General features: G+C 39.8%; 2 protein-coding genes across 9 annotated transcripts in view; one reads left to right on the forward strand and one right to left on the reverse strand.

Moving 5' to 3' along the window:
- The window catches only part of CAPS2 (calcyphosine 2), a 50,660-nt gene extending 49,742 nt beyond the window's left edge, over positions 1-918 (reverse strand). For 6 of the 8 annotated variants that reach the window (XM_019960191.2, XM_019960186.2, XM_070788834.1 and 3 more), the window contains exon 1: positions 502-777. Coding sequence is in view for 1 of the 8 variants with exons in the window: in XM_019960186.2 (XP_019815745.2) it covers positions 502-508 (7 nt within the window). In the remaining 7 variants the exon portion in view is untranslated. The other 2 variants (XM_019960192.2, XM_019960189.2) reach the window with 2 other exon arrangements.
- Positions 919-7,603: 6,685 nt separating this feature from the next.
- The window catches only part of GLIPR1L1 (GLIPR1 like 1), a 42,761-nt gene continuing 31,260 nt past the window's right edge, over positions 7,604-19,104 (forward strand). Inside the window, exon 1 of the mRNA XM_019960000.2 lies at positions 7,604-7,873. Coding sequence (XP_019815559.1) covers positions 7,697-7,873 — 177 coding nt within the window. The 5' untranslated portion in view covers positions 7,604-7,696. The remainder of the gene's footprint in view (positions 7,874-19,104) is intronic.

The raw sequence follows: 19,104 nt of genomic DNA on the forward strand, positions 1-19,104 counted from the left end.
AATGAATGATGGGTTGTTAACTAATAGAACCATGTCTTTCCATGTTAGCTTTTGTGCTACCAGAACGAACTGAACTCACCGCCCCCCCACCACTTCCCTCATTTTTAAAGATGATTTTGTCCAGCTCCAATTATCATCACTTCTCTTTTGGTATTAGGGGCTATAAGGCTGCTTATATCAAATCAGAACATAGTGAAAAGCAAAGGATAAATTGATCAAATCCAGTCCATAAGCAAGGAGAGAGGAAAAGAGATGTGTAAATACAATTTCATATTTAAACTCCACGCAGGTGAGGATCAAGTCCACCTCAGAGCCCAGGGGATAAAGATCCAGGTGTCTGATGGAACCTAGGATCATTCCTAATTTCAAACACAGCAGAGTAACTGTCTTCACATCACTCCCCAGAAAGCTGAGATTATACTTAAGAGCACCTGCAATGTACTAGCACCCTCTTCCTACCTGAGATTCATGGACTAGGGCAGGACTCAAGCGGCAACCAACCTGACATGACGCAACCAATCCAGGGAAAGAGCAAGTCCAAGATGGGAGAGCTGGAAAAGGTATATACTAAAGCAATTCCACCGAGAGAACTCCCTTGAGGCCGTTTCAGAGGGGAGGAGCCACAAAAGAGACAGCTCTCAGCAAAGGCTCTGGCCAACTCAGACCCGCGTCTGTAGGTTGCCTTGACAACAGGCCTCTGCGCGCCGGGCCGGGACCCCTCTCACTTCCGGGGACAAGGAGATAGATCTTTGGCCAAGGCCCCGGCTCCGCTGGCCCCACCTACCGGCCCCCAGCTGTTTCTGCCCTTGCTTCCTCTGCCTGGCATGTGCCACAGGAGCTCCGGACCCCTAGTGGGACTCGCGCAAAAGCAGCAGAGCTGTTCTGCGTCCAGGCATCCTAGGAGACCAGTTCCGGCGCGTTTCTAGCCTTGGCAGAGAGCTGCGCGGACGCACTTCTTTGCTCTTGTACTGCGCCGGAAGAGGGCCAAAGTCGGCCCGGCGGCGGTTTGTGCAATTCTTCTTTAAAGTGAATTCTGTTTAACATATTTTATAGGGCACAGACCGAGGGTTCAGCTCCCCGGTTGATGTTTTGAGAAGGAAAGAAATTTAAGCGTATTCTGGAATGTCTGCTTTCCAGGAGCTTGCAATTATTTAAAAAGACAAGACTGCAGTATAAGAGAGAGACAAAGATACTACTTTCAATATGTGGACATTTACACATATACAGGAGAAGGCAATGGCACCCCATTGTACTCTTGCCTGGAAAATCCCATGGATGGAGGAGCCTGGTAGGCTGCAGTCCTTGGTGTCGCTAAGAGTCGGGGACGACTGAGAGACTTCATTTTCACTTTTCACTTTCATGCATTGGAGAGGGAAATGGCAACCCACTCCAGTATTCTTGCCTAGAGAATCCCAGGGACAGAGGAGCCTAGTGGGGCTGCCGTCTATGGGGTCGCACAGAGTCGGACACGACTGAAGTGACTTAGCAGCAGCGCACATATACATATATGATCACTACATAATTATATATATATATATATAATTACAAAATTAAAATACTGATGAAAGCCTAGGAATCAGGAAGCTTTCTTTTTATTCTTTGCTCTGCACACAATGTCTTTAGGCATCGGCTCCTCATCGGTAAAACGACAGGTCTGGTTTGAGATATGTCTAAGATTTCAATCTACTCTAACATGCTGTAACTCTCCTGAGTTAAACTTCCAAGTGTCAGATACCCAAATCAGAACTAAAATCTTTTTAAACTTAATCCAGTTCTTCCCATAAAATGGAGTTGTTTTTCTAATCTGCTATCTTTTCAAAATTTGCTCCCCTCCAAATGTATGTGTCTAACTTTGCAAGTTAGAATCATTTTGTAAGAGAAAATACAAATGCATTTTTAAAGCATGAAATGAGTGAAATCAATAGGTATGAGGTAATCACTCCTGTTTCTTCCCGATCTATAAAAATTCATCCACCTATTACTCCCATAGAAAAAGAAAAACAAAAATAAACTGGGGAAAAAGAAAAAAAAGAACAAAAAACTTTCAAAACATTATCAAAGACCAAAACTTCTGGTCCCTAACTGCCTATTCCACAAATAGATATTCAGCAAATAACATTAAGATGTCTCTTTCCAGCTCTGAACACTTCGGTTTAGTACACCTAAACTACTTTAGTATTTCTGACACAGAAAACATCTAGTATAGAAGCAAGAACTTTGGATGATGGGTTGATCATATAAATTGTACTTTTTGCCAGTTTTCAAAACAATTCATTACAAAAGCTCTTTCGTTATTACTGCCAATTAATTTCTTTTTACACAAAATAAAATTAGTCACATGTTAACCTCAATAGTTTGCAGATCCAAAATAGAATGTATTTGAAACTCAGAAAGCATCCATTGAACTACAATCTGCAATTATATATACCCAATGTTAGAAAAAGTAGTGTATATATGTCTATCCAGGATTGCCTTTTAAATTATTTATTGAGTCTAAAGTATTTACAGCCCCTAGTATGTGTTTGACAAATAAGATATGGTTTCTAAAGAAGCTTACAATTATATACAACATGTTTAGTAAGCTAAAGAGTGATCATTTCTTCATTAATTCATTAAACAATATTTACTGAGGGCATAAGGATTCAGTACCTATTCTAGGTGCTATATATATATATATATATATATATATATATATATATATTTATGTATATAGCAGTGAAGAAAAAAGCCACTCTTTTAGTGAGGGTTACAATCTCATAGACGCAACAAAAATAAATAAATAATGTCAGATAACAACTAATACAGTGAAGAAAAATATAAGAGGTCAATGAGATAGACATTAAGAGTAGGAGATGCTGTATGATCAAGTATGGTTTCACTGAGGGGAATTCTCGGGCAAAGGGAACAGTCAGTGCAAAAGGCATGAGGAGAGGGCATCCTTTCAAGCTGATGGATGGAGCTGAAGCAGAGTGAGCCAGGGGAGAATGGAGGTTGGGGGCTGGAGAACAGCCATGGTTAGATTCAGCATAGCCTTGTGGATCATATCTAGATTTTGAATTTGATTTGTGTGACAGGAAGTCATTAGAGGGTTTTGAAAAGAGGGTGCTTATGTTTGGGATTCCCTGGTGGCTCAGACAGTAAAGAATCTGCCTGCAATTCAGGAGATCCAGGTTCAATCCCTAGGTTGGGGAGATACCCTGGAGAAGGGAATGGCAACCCGCTCCAGTACTCTTGCCTGGAAAATTCCATGGACTGAGGAGCCTGGTAGGCTAGAGTCTAAGGGGTCTGACAAAGCAATGGTTTTTCCAGTAGTCATGTATGGATGTGAGAGTTGGGCCATAAAGAAGACTGAGAGCCAAAGAACTGATGCTTTTGAACTGTGGTTCTGGAGAAGACTCTTGAGAGTCTTCTTGACAGCAAGGAGATTAAACCAGTCAATCCTACAGGAAATCAGTCCTGAATATTCATTGGAAGGGCTGATGCTAAAGCTGAAGCTCCAACACTTTGGCCACATGATGCAAGATAGTTGGATGGCATTCCTGACTCAATGGGCACGAGTTGAGCAAGCTCTAGGAGATGGTAAAGGATGGAGAAGCTTAGTATGCTGCAGTCCAAGGTCACAAAGAGAAGGACACAACAATGAGTCCATCAACAGATGACTGGAGAAGGGAGTGGCAACCCACTCCCGTATTCTTGCCTGGAGAATCTCATGGACAGAGAAGCCTGTACAGTCCATGGGGTCACAGAGTTGGACACGACTGAGCGACTAACACTTACTTAGTTACTTATGTTTTAAAAGGAGTAATTTGGCTTTTCTATGGAAAATAAATTTTGATGAAGCAAGAATGAATACACAGATGCCGAGAAAAAGGATACTGCTACCTTTATTCCAGTAAGAGATGATTGTGGTTCTAACCAAGGTGTTGGGTGTCCATAGCATGGGAAGAAGTGTTTGGATTATTTTTTTTTTTATTTTCTGAATATTGAGCTTTTTTTTTTTTTTTGGATTATTTTAAACGTAGAGCCAACAGGATTTGTAAATTGATTGAATCCAGTATGTGAGGAAGAAAGAAGAATAAAGTAATAAGATAGGCACATGAAGTGTTTAGAAGAATAAGAAAGTATGATGGTTGATTTTATGTGTCAGCCTGGCTAGACAGTGGTGACCAGTTGTTTGGTCAAACATGAATATAGATGTTTCATGAGGATAGCATTTAGATGTGATTAACATTTAATAGACTCTGAGTACAGTGATTACTCTTCATGGTATGGATGGGCCTCATCCAACCTGTTGAAGGCCTTAAAAGCAAACACCTAGTTTCCCAAAGATGATTGGATTTTGCCTCCAGAGCTCAGTATGAAAATTCAGCCTGAGTTTCTAGCAGACTGAAGACTGCAACATCAACTCTTACTGAATCTTAAGCGTGTCTGCTTGCCCTACAGATTTGGGTCTTGCCAGCCCCAATAATTGTGTAAGCCAGTTCTTTAAAATCTCTGTGTGTATGTGTGTGTGTAAAGAGAAGTTCTTTAAAATCTCTGTGTGTATGTGTATGTGTAAAGAGAGGTTGTCCTATTGGTTCTGTTTTTTCTGGACAACTCTGACTAATGCAGAGGGGAAAAGAGAAATAAAGTAATAAGATACAGGAAGCTTACCTGTTTTAATAACAGGAGATTCCTTCTAACTAGAGGACTTCATAAAAGTAGCTAATATTTAATTTGAGTCTTAAAGGATTCATTTATTAATTTTCTCATGAAATATTGAACTCCTCTGTTGAAATGCTGGGCATACAGTAGTTACAAAATAATAACAAGCAATCCCTACCCATTCAATTGAGGGGGAATATGATAATAATTGGAGAAGGAAACAGCAACCCAGTATTCTTGCCTGGAGAATCTCATGGACAGAGGAACCTGGTGGGCTACAGTCCACGGGGTCGCAAAGAGTCAGACACGACTGAGCGACTTCACTTTCACTTTCACTTTCATGATAATAATACTTTGGCCACCTGATGTGAAAAACTGACTCTGGAAAATACCCTGATGCTGGGAAAGATTGAAGCCAGGCAGAGAAGGGGAGGACAGAGGATGAGATGGTTGGATGACATCATCTGGGAGTTGGTGATGGACAGGGAAGCCTGGCATGCTGCAGTCCATGGGGTTGCAAAGAATCGGACACGACTGAGTAACTGAACTGATGATAATAATATATTCATAAATAAATTACATCATAAAATGTGAGGATATGGATTATGAAGAAATATAAAGCAGAAAAAAAGACCAATAGGAAGTGATAGGTATAGAATGGGTAATGCAAAACTACCTTCTAAAGTATATTTTGATAAGATATACTTTGGGGCTTCCCTGGTGGCTCAGATGATAAAGCATCTGCCCGCAATGTGGGAGACCTGGGTTCAATCCCTGGGTTGGGAAGATCCCCTGGAGAAGGAAATGGCAACCCACTCCAGTACTCTTGCCTGGAAAATTCCATGGACTGAGGAGCCTGGTAGGCTATAGCCCAAGGAGTCGTAAAGTGTCGGACGTAACTGAGCGACTTCACTTTCACTTTCTTTGAGCAAATATTTAATAGAGGTTATAAACGAGTCATGTAACTTTCTGGGGAAAGAATTTAGGCAAAAGAAACAAGAGCAAATGCCCCGGTACAGGAGCATCTTAGCTTTTTCCAGAAACAACAAAGGAGCCAAACTGTGTGAAATAGAGACAGCGAAGGGGAGAGAAGTAGGAGATGAGATCAGAGCTGGGATGCATTGTTCAGGATCTTGATGGTTAATGTAAGGACTTGGGATTTTGCTTTGAGTGCCATGGGAGTCATAAAGTGGAAGGTTTTGGGCAGTGGGGTGACATAATCTGATTTACATTTAACAGAATCACTCTGGATGCTGTGTTAAGAATATTATTTAAGTGTTTGAATATGAAGATAAATATACACAGAGGCATGATATAAGATTCTAGAAATATTCAGAAATACTCTCTTATTTCCTGTAGAGGTTTTTCTCACATTTAAGGCTTAATATGGAATTTGTTTTTGTGTAAGGAAGAGATTAAGTCTTATATTTTTCAATATACACACACTGCATAACAAGTCGCTTCAGTCATGTCCAACTCTTTGCGACCCTATGGATCCTATAGACTGTAGCCTACCAGGCTCCTCTGTCCATGGAATTCTCCAGGCAAGAACACTGGAGTAGGTTACCATTTCCTCCTCCAGGGGATCTTCCTGACCCAGGGATTGAACCTGTGTCTCTTATGTCTCCTGCATTGGCAGGCAGTTTCTTTACCACGGGCACCACCTGGGATGAGTAATTATATGAGAAATTTTTTAAGTCCTTATCACGAAACTCATCAGAAATGCCACCTCTGTTATACACAAGTTCTGGGACGTATATGCGGATACTTCTTGACTTGTTATTCTCTTTATCTATTTTTTCATCTGTGTTCCAACAGCAAAGGCTTTATATCACATAGTTCATATTCTCTGACCACAAATGTAATGTAATCAATAACCAAAAAAAAAAAAAGCTTAAAAACCCACCTATTGCTCTGTTAAATTTTCATTAGAATCCTTTCTTTTCCCCTATTTTATAATTTAATTTTCTGCTTTCTATTTTAACAAATAACTAGTTGTACCAATTTTTTTCTTTCAGTGGCAAAGTCAACTGACTACAATATCAGTAAATGTAAATATATGTGTTCACTTGAATTAAATGGCATTATAAACAACCTCAAATAATCAAATAAAGACACTTGTTTGAAACACAGAAATATTGTTAAATATCATCTAAGGCCACGGTATAAAATGCTGGTTTCTTATTGAATAACAGTATGACATATAATGGATTTAAAACACTATGCCAAATGAAGTTGATTCCTATTACAACGTAGATAAAACAAGCAATCAGTTGTATTCTGTCCTAGTCTTCAGCATCCCAACCAAAGCAGTCCTTTAACTTAAGTTTGCTAGCCTCTAAACGGTAGCTCTGTTCCACATTTACGTATAAAAAAGGAACGATTTTGTCCACTGTTCCACATGCCTATGTTCATCGTTTGAGGCAGTGAGTCTCTTCAGCTGAGAAAACAGAAGCAAATTATTAAATAATTAAGTGTTTGACATGGTAATTAGGATCTGTATGTCATCAAGTATTTAAAATGCCTATTCGAGTTTTGTTGCCAGTCTCTAAGGAAACGCACAATAAAATGCTGAAGTTTATACCAAACAATGAACTTTTTTAAAGCCACACCGAAGCTGAATCTGTGAATCGACCACTCTACAGGGCCTTGCTTGCACAGGCCCGGTCCACTGTCGGCATCCTATACATGTTGCCCCTTTCCATAGATGTGTTGCCTGCGTGTTGCAATCTGGTTTACAATCCAGGCCCCCTCTGCAGTGATTCCGGATTGGATCCCCAGAAAGCACCTTGAATGGGTGCTTGAATGGGTAAAACTGCACCACAAAGCGACTCAAGGCTTTATCCTGCAGCCTAGGACTTTCTGTACAGGCGAACTGGCCGTCTGTCGCGCCCCTCTGCGTGGAGCCCCCTATTGCGCGCATGCGCACACCGGTCTCAAGCCCTCGCCGGAAGTCAGAGCCGGCGGAAGAGGCAGGAAGCCAGGGGCTGGGAAAGTCGGATAGACTGAGCCGTTACGAGTCTGCGAAGCAGAGCGTTTTCTGAGTCGCACCATGATTCTCAGGAAGAAACTGAGCTATTTGTGGACCTTAGGTCTCTGTCTGGTAGCCAGTAAATCGCCACCCAAAGCTCCCTCCATCACGAATGATAGGTTTATAGAGGAGTGCCTCAGATTGCACAATGAAGCGCGGACCAACGTCTCGCCCCCAGCAGCCGACATGAAATACATGGTGAGGAAGAATCTAGGCTAGGATCTTTCTTCTCTGGTTCATCCCAAGGTATCTGGGCAATGAGTTTCATGGACTCATTTGTATGAACTCAATCTGGAACTTTCAGCATGCATCTAAAAATTACGCCTTGACCGAGCTGTCTCTTCCAAGGTGCATGAGAAAGGAAACTTGAAGCTGTCGCTTGCCTAGACTTAGTTCCCTTTTACGCAGGTTTGGTGGGGCCAAGGCGGGTGGTGGATCGTTGTGGATACTCTTGGCCTAGTGACTGTCTGTCCCGCACATAAACAGTATGCAATGATAACACATAGACCAGACTATAGCTAACATTTATCCATTCAGAAAACGAACAAGTGGGAACCACACAGCAAACACTGGTTCAGAGCAATTCTGAAATCTTTAGAGCAGGTGTTAGAAGATCTGCTATACAGGAAGCCAGAAAAGTTATTTGATTAGAGGTGGTAGGAGTTCCCTTGCCCATTGTTTTCTGTGGTCTCTATCTTCTTTGAAAATATCCTTCCTTATCCATCATTCTCCTTGAACCAATCTGAAGTGGACTTTGGGAATTCTGCTCTTTTGAGGGCTATATAGCCTTCTCAGACTGCTTTCTGCCCACAGTAAGGTCTGAGTGTCATTTAAGATACCTTGCATTCGTTTGCTTTTTCATAACAGGTTCACAATATCTTTGGGAATACATCTGTCTCCAGAACTCTGAAGGTCTTTTGGCCTTATTCCTCCAATCAGTTCCAAGTACCAATACTCATGCTTAAAGTGCAGCTTGGAGAAGTTTTTGAATCTTTCTTTGGTTTCTCACCCTGGTGCTTTTATTTTTCATCTTAATGGCAATATCCTTGAAACATGAATTTTGGGGAAATTGCTACAGTCTGAACCTGTTCCATTTGCTAAAGCAATTTTTAAAAACTTAAGAGGATTTCCTGGGAGTCATAGACTGCTTTTTGCCCTGAGGCTTTTTAATCATATGAAAGTTTTACAGAATTGGTCTCTCAAAGTCTTTTTAAAATCTTATTATATATACTATATAGAAGCAGTTTCTTTTCCATTCCTCAAAAGCCCCACATTTCCTGACTCTCTCTTTCTTCTTCCAAACTTGCCAGTGTTTTCTGATAACTTGTTGAACCTACAGAACAACCGCCAAATACTATCAATGTTCAGTTTACTGACCTCAGCGTCAGCTTCAACTTATGATCTGCCTCCTGAATAATAGATCACATTTTTTTCAGATATTTTGTTTCTGAATCACATGGATTGCCATCATTCCCCTGCCATTAATAGTCTCACTGCTTGCCAACTAACTGTAGTTGCCAACATAGTTCAGGCAAACTCACCACTAACATTTGTGACCTAGAAGAAGTATAAAAATGGAAGCCCACATGTCATTGGTGGCTCAGTAGTTAAATTTTCATTTAGTAAAGAATATGTGGTTTCAGAGATTTCATCTAATCTGCTCAGATTTGGATTTGGTCAGAATAATTTTGCTCATTTTCATTGATGTTATTTAAATTTTCATTTCTTCTGAAATCATCAAAACTTTCTATTAAAATTATAATTTTATAGATATAATATATAGGGTTTGGGTTAAAGTTATAATAAATGGTCTTCAATTTTAAGTATTTTAAATATTTTTTAATGTTTTTGGAAATTTAATTGTCTTCTTAAATATTTTTATAAATACAAGATTATTTACCATTCTGGTGCTTATGCCCATCTAGTGGCCAATGTGAAGAACTGATGTCATTCTTCACTTAGGTGACAAAAAGAACTACACATATCCCTACTCAACAGTAATAGAAATTTGTTACCATTGCAAAATATCTCCTTTATAACTGAAATCAGGGAATATGGAGAAGTGATGAAACAGATCTTCAGTAGTACTTCCAAGCAATATTATATTATTCATGGATTTACTGCTTTCATGCTGAAATGAAAGATTTGACAAGTTAATCTTTTAACCTAAGCACTTCCATGGTTCAACTCTTTCTTGGACTCTGAAGTGGTGTCTGTCTCTAGTGTCATCAGCAACAATATTCACAAGCCTTTTACCATTCAGATACAGAAGCCTTTTGCTTTAAAACATGTGGCAAAAGAGGCAGATATTCAGTGTTGTGGGTCACATTAAACCTGTGCTATGGTTAAAATGAGGAAAAGTGTGTGTGTGTGTGTGTGTAATATGCAATGTCCTATTAAGTTTGGACCAAGAGCAGGGATCCCTCCTACCTAGGTCTCAAGTGGTATGAATTTGGATTTTTATAATGGCTGCACCCCACTTCCAGCAGTAAGTTTTATAAGAGGCTAGGCTGGGCTTTGGTACGAAATAAACCCTGAAATCTCAGTGGCTTAGTGAAACAAAACGTTTAATTTCATACTCACACAGGTTGTAGAGAAAATGAATTAGGATTCAGCCTGTCTCTCTGGGCAAAGGGGTTCCCCCAAACTCAGTTAGCTCACTGACAGGCATTAGAACAAGAGCTCCCAAAGTCATTCATCTGATAATTGCTTTACTAGTGTGAAGAATAAGAGGATATCTACTGATGCTCTTGCTATTATAAATAGATTTAGCATCCTTTTGCTATCTTTTCATCCCTATTTTTTGTTGAATTAATGGCTTTTATATTCAGATTATTGTTCTTCTTACCTACAAACATTTGTTATGCTGATAATTAATAATAACACAAATAAATTTTATGATATGTTTTGGTGAGGTTGTAAAACAATTTGAATCACAGTACCCTGTTCATGGGAATTTAAAATTGTGCTGCAGCTATGGAGATAAGTATGGAGGTTCCTCAAAAAATTAAAAATAAAACTACCATATGGTCCAAAATCCAACTTCTGGGTTTCTTCCCCCAAAAAATCGAAAAAAAAAAAAAAGTCACGATCTTGAAGAGATAGCTGCATGTCCATATTCATTGATTCACAATAACCAAGATATAGAAACAACCCAAGATATAAAAACAACCCAAGAGCCTCTTGATGAAAGTGAAAGAAGAGAGTGAAAAAGTTGGCTTAAAGCTCAACATTCAAAAAACTAAGATCATGGCATCCAGTCCCATCACTTCATGGCAAATACATGGGGAAACAATGAAAACAGTGACAGACTTTATTTTTCTGGGCTCCAATATCACTGCAGATGGTGACTGCAGCCATGGACAGAGGAGCCTGGTGGGCTGCAGTCCATGGGGTCACTAAGAGTCCTGCACGACTGAGCGACTATACTTTCACTTTTCACTTTCATGCATTGGAGAAGGAAATGGCAACCCACTCCAGTATTCTTGCCTGGAGAATCCCAGGGACAGAGGAGCCTAGTGAGCTGCCGTCTATGGGGTCACACAGAGTCGGACACAACTGAAGTGACTTAGCAGCAGCAGCAGCTCCTTGGAAGAAAAGCTATGACAAATCTACACAGCACATTAAAAAGCAGAAACGTTACTTTGCTGACAAAGGTCAGTCTATTCAAAGCTATGGTTTTTCCAGTAGTCATGTATGGATGTGAGAGTTGGACCATAAAGAAGACTGAGAGCCAAAGAATTTATGCTTTTGAACTGTGATTCTGGAGAAGACTCTTGAGAGTCTCCTTGACAGAAAGGAGATTAAACCAGTCAATCTTAAAGGAAATCAGTCCTGAATATTCATTGGAAGGGCTGATGCTAAAGCTGAAGCTCCAACACTTTGGCCACGTGATGCAAGATGGTTGGATGGCATTCCTGACTCAGTGGACATGAGTTGAGCAAGCTCTGGGAGATGGTGAAGGACAGAGAAGCCTGGCATGTTGCAGTTCATGGGGTCACAAAGAGATGGACACAACAAAGAGTTCATCAACAAATGACTGGATAAAGAAAAATCCGCATTTCTGGTGTATTTTTTACCAGCTGAGGCACCAGGAAGCCTAAGAATGCTGGAGTGGGTAGCCTATCCCTTCTCCAGCAGATCTTCCCAACCCAGGAATCAAACCAAGGTCTCCTGCATTGCAGGCAGGTTCTTTCCCAACTGAGCTATTAGCGAAGCCTATATACACAAAGAATGGAATATTATTCAGCCTTAAAAAAAACTAAGAAGAAAATCATGCCAATTGTGACAGCATGGAAGAATCTGCAGGACGTTATGCCAAGTGATATTAAGATATTAAGAAGAGATGGCAATACATAGAACTATATGAAAAAGATCTTCACAACACAGATAATCACAATGGTGTGATCACTCACCTAAGCCAGACATCCTGGAATATGAAGTCACATGGGCCTTAGGAAGCATCACTATGAACAAAGCTAGCGGAGGTGATGGAATTCCAGTTGAGCTATTTCAAATCCTAAAAGATGATGCTGTGAAAGTGCTGCACTCAATATGCTAGCAAATTTGAAAAACTCAGCAGTGGCCACAGGACTGGAAAAAGTCAGTTTTCTATTTTTTTTAATTTATTTATTTTAGTTGAAGGCAAATTAGTTTACAATATTGTAGTGGTTTTTGCCATACATTGACAGGAATCAGCCATGGGTGTAAATTTGTTCCCCATCCTGAACCCCACTCCCACCGCCCTCCCCATCCCATCCCTCAGGGTCATCCCAGTGCAACAGCCCTGAGCACCCTGTCTCATGCATTGAACCTGGGCTGGCGATCTGTTTCACATAAGATAATATACACTTTTCAATGCTATTCTCTTAAATCATCCCAGCCATGCCTTCTCCCACAAAGCCTGAAAGACTGTTCCTTACATCTGTGTCTCTTTTGATACCTTGCATATAGGGTCATCATTACCATCTTTCTAAATTCTATATATATGCATTAGTATACTGTATTGGGGTTTTTCTTTCTGACTTACTTCATTCTGTATACTAGGCTCCAGTTTCATCCACCTCATTAGAACTGCTTCAAGTGCATTCTTTTTAATGGTTGAGTAGTATTCCATTGTGTGTATGTACCACAGCTTTCTTATCCATTCTTCTGCTGATGGACATCTAGGTTGCTTCCATGTCCTGGCTATTGTAAACAGTGCTGCGATGAACATTGGGGTACACGTGTCTCTTTCAACTCTGGTTTGCTCAGTGTGTATACCCAGCAGTGGGATTGCTGGGTCATATGGCAGTTCTATTTCCATTTTTTTAAGGAATCTCCACACTGTTCTCCATAGTGGCTGTACTAGTTTGCATTCCCACCAACAATGTAAGAGGGTTCCCCTTTCTCCTCACCCTCTCCAGCATTCATTGTTTGTATACTTTTTGATAGCAGCCGTTCTGACAGGCTTAAGATGGTACCTCATTGTGGTTTTGATTTGCATTTCTCTGATAATGAGTAACGTTGAGCATCTTTTCATGTGTTTGTTAGCCATCTGCATGTCTTCTTTGGAGAAATGTCTGTTCAGTTCTTTGGCCCATTTTTGGATTGAGTCATTTATTTTTCTGGAATTGAGCTGCATGAGCTGCTTGTATACTTTTGAGATTAACTCTTTGTCATTTGCTTCATTTGCTGTTACTTTCTCTTTTTCTGAAGGCTGTCTTTTCACCTTGCTTATAGTTTCCTTCATTGTGCAAAAGCTTTTAAGTTTAATTAGGTCCCATTTGTTTATTTTTGCTTTTATTTCCATTACTCTGGGAGGTGGGTCATAGAGGATCCTGCTATAATTTATGTCAGAGAGTGTTTTGCCTATATTTTCCTCTAGGAGTTTTTAGTTTCTGGTCTTCCATTTAAATCTTTAATCCATTTTGAGTTTATTTTTATGTATGGTGTTAGAAAGTGTCCTAGTTTGTTTTATAAGTCGTTGACCAGTTTTCCCAGCACGACTTGTTAAAGAGATTGTCTTTTCTTCATTGTATATTCTTGCTTCCTTTGTCAAAGATAGGGTGTCCCTAGGTGTGTGGATTTATCTCTGGGCTTTCTATTTTGTTCCATTGATCTATACTTCTGTCTTTGTGCCAGTGCCATACTGTCTTGATGACTGTAGCTTTGTAGTTTCGTCTGAAGTCAGGCAAGTTGATTCCCCCAGTTCCATTCTTCTTTCTCAATATTGCTTTGGCTATTTGAGGTTTTTTGTATTTCCATAAAAATTGTGAAATTATTTGTTCTAGTTCTCTGAAAAATACCAGTGGTAGCTTGATAGGAATTGCATTGAATCTATAGATTGCTTTGGATACATACTCGTTTTCACTATATTGATTCTTCTGATCTATGAACATGGTATATTTCTCCATCTATTTGTGTCCTTAATTTCTTTCATCAGTGTTTTGTAGTTTTCTATATATAGGTCTTTTGTTTCTTTCAGTCAGTTCAGTCGCTCAGTCGTGTCCAACTCTTTGTGACCCCATGAATTGCAGGATGCCAGGCCTCCCTGTCCATCTGGGTGAACTCCCACGTCCATTGAGTCAGTGATGCCATACAGCCATCTCATCCTCTGTCATCCCCTTCTCCTCCTGCCCTCAATCCCTCCCAGCATCAGAGTATTTTCCAATGAGTCAACTCTTCGCATGAGGTGGCCAAAGTACTGGAGTTTCAGCGTTAGCATCATTCCTTCCAAAGAAATCCCAGGGCTGATCTCCTTCAGAATGGACTGGTTGGATCTCCTTGCAGTCCAAGGGACTCTCAAGAGTCTTCTCCAACACCCACAGTTCAAAAGCATCAATTCTTCAGCGCTCAGCCTTCTTCACAGTCCAACTCTCACATCCATACATGACCACTGGAATAACCATAGCCTTGACTAGATGGACTTTTCTTGGCAAAGTAATGTCTCTGCTTTTGAATATGCTATCTAGGTTGGTCATAACTTTCCTTCCAAGGAGTAAGCGTCTTTTAATTTCATGGCTGCAGTCACCATCTGCAGTGATTTTGGAGCCCAAAAAAATAAAGTCTGACACTGTTTCCACTGTTTCCCCATCTATTTCCCATGAAGTGATGGGACCAGATGCCATGATCTTCGTTTTCTGAATGTTGAGCTTTAAGCCAACTTTTTCACTCTCCTCTTTCACTTTCATCAAGAGGCTTTTGAGTTCCTCTTCACTTTCTGCCATAAGGGTGGTGTCATCTGCATATCTGAGGTTATTGATATTTCTCTCAGCAATCTTGATTCCAGCTTGTGCTTCTTCCAGCCCAGCGTTTCTCATGATGTACTTTCATATAAGTTAAATAAGCAGGATGACAATATACAGCCTTGACGTACTCCTTTTACTATTTGGAACCAGTTTGTTGTTCCATGTCCAGTTCGAACCGTTGCTTCCTGACCTGCATACAAATTTCTCAAGAGGCAGGTCAGGTGGTCTGGTAATCCCATCTCTTTCAGAATTTTCCACAGTTTATTGTGATCCACACAGTCAAAGGCTTTGGCATAGTCAATAAAGCAGAAATAGATGTTTTTCTGGAACTCTCTTGCTTTTGCCATAATCCAGCGGATGTTGGCAATTTGATCTCTGGTTTCTCTGCCTTTTCTAAAACCAGCTTGAACATCAGGAAGTTCACAGTTCACATATTGCTGAAGCCTGGCTTGGAGAATTTTGAGCATGACTTTACTAGCGTGTGAGATGAGTGCAATTGTGCGGTAGTTTGAGCATTCTTTGGCATTGCCTTTCTTTGGGATTGGAATGAAAACTGACCTTTTCCAGTCTTGTGGCCACTGCTGAGTTTTCCAAATTTGCTGGCATATTGAGTGCAGCACTTTCACAGCATCATCTTTCAGGATTTGAAATAGCTCAACTGGAATTCCATCACCTCCACTAGCTTTGTTCGTAGTGATGCTTTCTAAGGCCCACCTGACTTCACATTCCAGGATGTCTGGCTCTAGGTCGGTGATCACACCATCGTGATTATCTGGGGCATGAAGATCTTTTTTGTACAGTTCTGTGTATTCTTGCCACCTCTTCTTAATATCATCTACTTCTGTTAGGCCCATACCATTTCTGTCCTTTATCGAGCCCATCTTTGCATGAAATATTCCCTTGGTATCTCTAATTTTCTTGAAGAGATCCCTGGTCTTTCCCATTCTGTTGTTTTCCTCTATTTCTTTGCACTGTTCGCTGAGGAAGGCTTTCTTATCTCTTTTTGCTATTCTTTGGAACTCTGCATTCAGATGTTTATATCTTTCCTTTTCTCCTTTGCTTTTCACTTCTCTTCTTTTCACAGCTATTTGTAAGGCCTCCCCAGACAGCCATTTTGCTTTTTTGCATTTCTTTTCCATGGGGATGTTCTTGATCCCTGTCTGCTGTACAGTGTCACGAACCTCATTCCGTAGTTCATCAGGCACTCTATTGTTGCAATGGTGAATGGAATTGCTTCCTTAATTTCTCTTTCTGTTTTCTCATTGTTAGTTACAGGAATGCAAGGGATTTCTATGTGTTTATTTTATATCCTGCAATTTTAATAGTCACTGATTAGCTCTAGTAATCTTCTGGTGGAGTCTTTAGGGTTTTCTGTGTAGAGGATCATGTCATCTGCAAACAGTGAGAGTTTTACTTTTTATTTTATTTTCTATGTAGAGGATCATGTCATCTGCGAACAGTGAGAGTGTTGAATAGTAGTGGTGAGAGTGGGCAGCCTTGTCTTGTTCCTGATTTAAGGAGAAATGCTTTCAGTTTTTCACCATTGAGTATAATGTTTGCTGTGGGCTTACCTGATGCGAAGAGCTGACTCTATGGAAAAGACCCTGATGCTGCGAAAGATTGAGGGCAGGAGGAGAAGGGGACAACAGACGATGAGATGGTTGGATGGCATCACCGACTCAATGGACATGGGTTTGGGTGGACTCCGGGAGTTGGTGATGGACAGGGAGGCCTGGCATGCTGAGATTCATGGGATCGCAAAGAGTCAGACATAACTGAGCGACTGAACTGAACTGAACAGATGTTCTTTCTATTCCTACCTTCTGAAGGGTTTTTATCATAAATGGATGTTGAATTTTGTCAAAGGCTTTCTCTGCATCTATTGAGATAATCATATGGTTTTTATCTTTCAATTTGTTAATGTGGTGTATCACATTGATTGATTTGTGAATATTGAAGAAACCTTGCATCCCTGGGATAATGCCCAGTTGGTCACAATATGAGCTTTTTAATATCTTGTTGGATTCTGTTTTCTAGATTTTTGTTAAGGATTTTTGCATCCATGTTCATCAGGGATATTGGCCTGTAGATTTCTTTTTTTGTGGCATCTTTGTCTGGTTTTGGTATCAGGGTGATGGTGGCCTCATAGAATGAGTTTGGAAGTTTACCTTCCTCTGCAATTTTCTGGAAGAGTTTGAGTAGAATAGGTGTTAGCTCTTCTCTACATTTTTGGTAGAATTCAGCTGTGAAGCCATCTGGTCCTGGGCTTTTGTTTGCTGGAAGATTTCTGATTACAGTTTCAATTTCCGTGCTTGTGATGGGTCTGTTAAGATTTTCTGTTTCTTCTTGGTTCAGTTTTGGAAAGCTGTACTTTTCTAAGAATTTGTCCATTTCTTCCAAGTTGTCCATTTTATTGGCATATAGTTGCTGATAGTAGTCTCTTATGATCCTTTGTATTTCTGTGTTGTCTGTTATGATTTCTCCATTTTCATTTCTAATTTTGTTGATTTGATTCTTCTCCCTTTTTTTTCTTGATGAGTCAGGCTAATGCTTGTCTGTTTTATTTATCTTCTCAAAGAACCAGCTTTTAGCTTTGTTGATTTTTGCTATGGTCTCCTTTGTTTCTTTCATTTATCTCTGCCCTACTTTTAATTATTTCTTTCCTTCTACTAACCCTGGGGTTCTTCATATCTTCTTTTTTTTGCTTTAGGGGTAGAGTTAGGTTATTTATTTGACTTTTGTCTTGTTTCTTGGGGTACGCTTATGTTGCTATGAACCTTCCCCTTAGCACTACTTTTACTGAGTCCCATAGGTTTTGGGGTTTTGTGTTTTCATTTTCATTGTTTCTGTGCATATTTTGATTTCTTCTGTGATTTGTTGGTTATTCAGAAGCGTGTTGTTTAGCCTCTATATGTTTGTATTTTTAAGTTTTTTTTTCTTTTTCCCTGTAGTTTACATCTAATCTTACTGCTTTGGGATCAGAAAAGATGCTTGGAATGATTTCAATTTTTTAAAATTTACCAAGGCTACATTTATGGCCCAGGATGTGATCTATTTTGGAGAAGGTTCCATGTACACTTGAGAAAAAGGTGAAATTCATTGTTTTGGAGTGAAATGGCCTATAGATATCAATTAGGTATAACTGGTCCATTGTATCATTTAAAGTTTGTGTTTTCTTGCTAATTTTCTCTTTAGTTGATCTATCCATAGTTGTGAGTGAGGTATTAAAGTCTCCCACTATTGTTGTGTTACTGTTAATTTCCCCTTTCATACTTGTTAGCATTTACCTTACATATTGTGGTGCTCCTATGTTGGGTGCATATATATTTATAATTGTTATATCTTCTTCTTGGACTGATCCTTTGATCATCATGTAGTGTCCTTTGTCTCTTTTCACAGGCTTTATTTCAAAGTCTATTTTATCTGATATGAGTATTGCCACTCCTGCTTTCTTTTGGTCTACATTTGCCTGAAATATCTTTTTCCAGCCCTTCACTTTCAGTCTGCATGTGTCCCTTGTTTTGTAGTGGGTCTCTTGTAGACAACATATATAGGGGTCTTGTTTTTGTATCCATTCAGCCAGTCTTTGTCTTTTTGTTGGGGCATTCAACCCATTTACCTTTAAGGCAATTATTGATAAGTATGATCCCGTTGCCATTTACTTTGTTGTTTTGGGTTCAAGTTTATACACCCTTTCTGTGTTTCCTGTCTAGAGAAGATCCTTTAGCATTTGTTAAAGAGCTGGTTTGGTGGTGCAGAATTCTCTCAGCTTTTGCTTGTCTGTTAAGTTTTTGATTTCTCCTTCATATTTGAATAGATCCTTGCTGGGTACAGTAATCTGGGTTGGAGGTTTTTCTTTCATCGCTTTAATTATGTCCTGCCATTCGCTTCTGGCCTTAAGAGTTTCTATTGAAAGATCAGCTGTTATCCTTATGGGAATCCCCTTGTGTGTTAATTATCTCTTGCCGCTTTTAATATTTGTTCTTTGTGTTTGATCTTTGTTAATTTGATTAATATGTGTCTTTGGGTGTTTCGCCTTGGGTTTAACCTATTTGAGACTCTCTGGGTTTCTTGGACTTTGGTGGCTATTTCCTTCCCCATTTTAGGGAAGTTTTCAACTATTATCTCCTCAAGTATTTTCTCATGGCCTTTCTTTTTGCCTTCTTCTTCTGGGACTCCTACGATTCAAATATTGGGCCG

The sequence above is a fragment of the Bos indicus genome, chromosome 5, assembly GCF_029378745.1.
Source record: "Bos indicus isolate NIAB-ARS_2022 breed Sahiwal x Tharparkar chromosome 5, NIAB-ARS_B.indTharparkar_mat_pri_1.0, whole genome shotgun sequence".
In the NCBI taxonomy this organism is placed as follows: Eukaryota; Metazoa; Chordata; class Mammalia; order Artiodactyla; family Bovidae; genus Bos; species Bos indicus.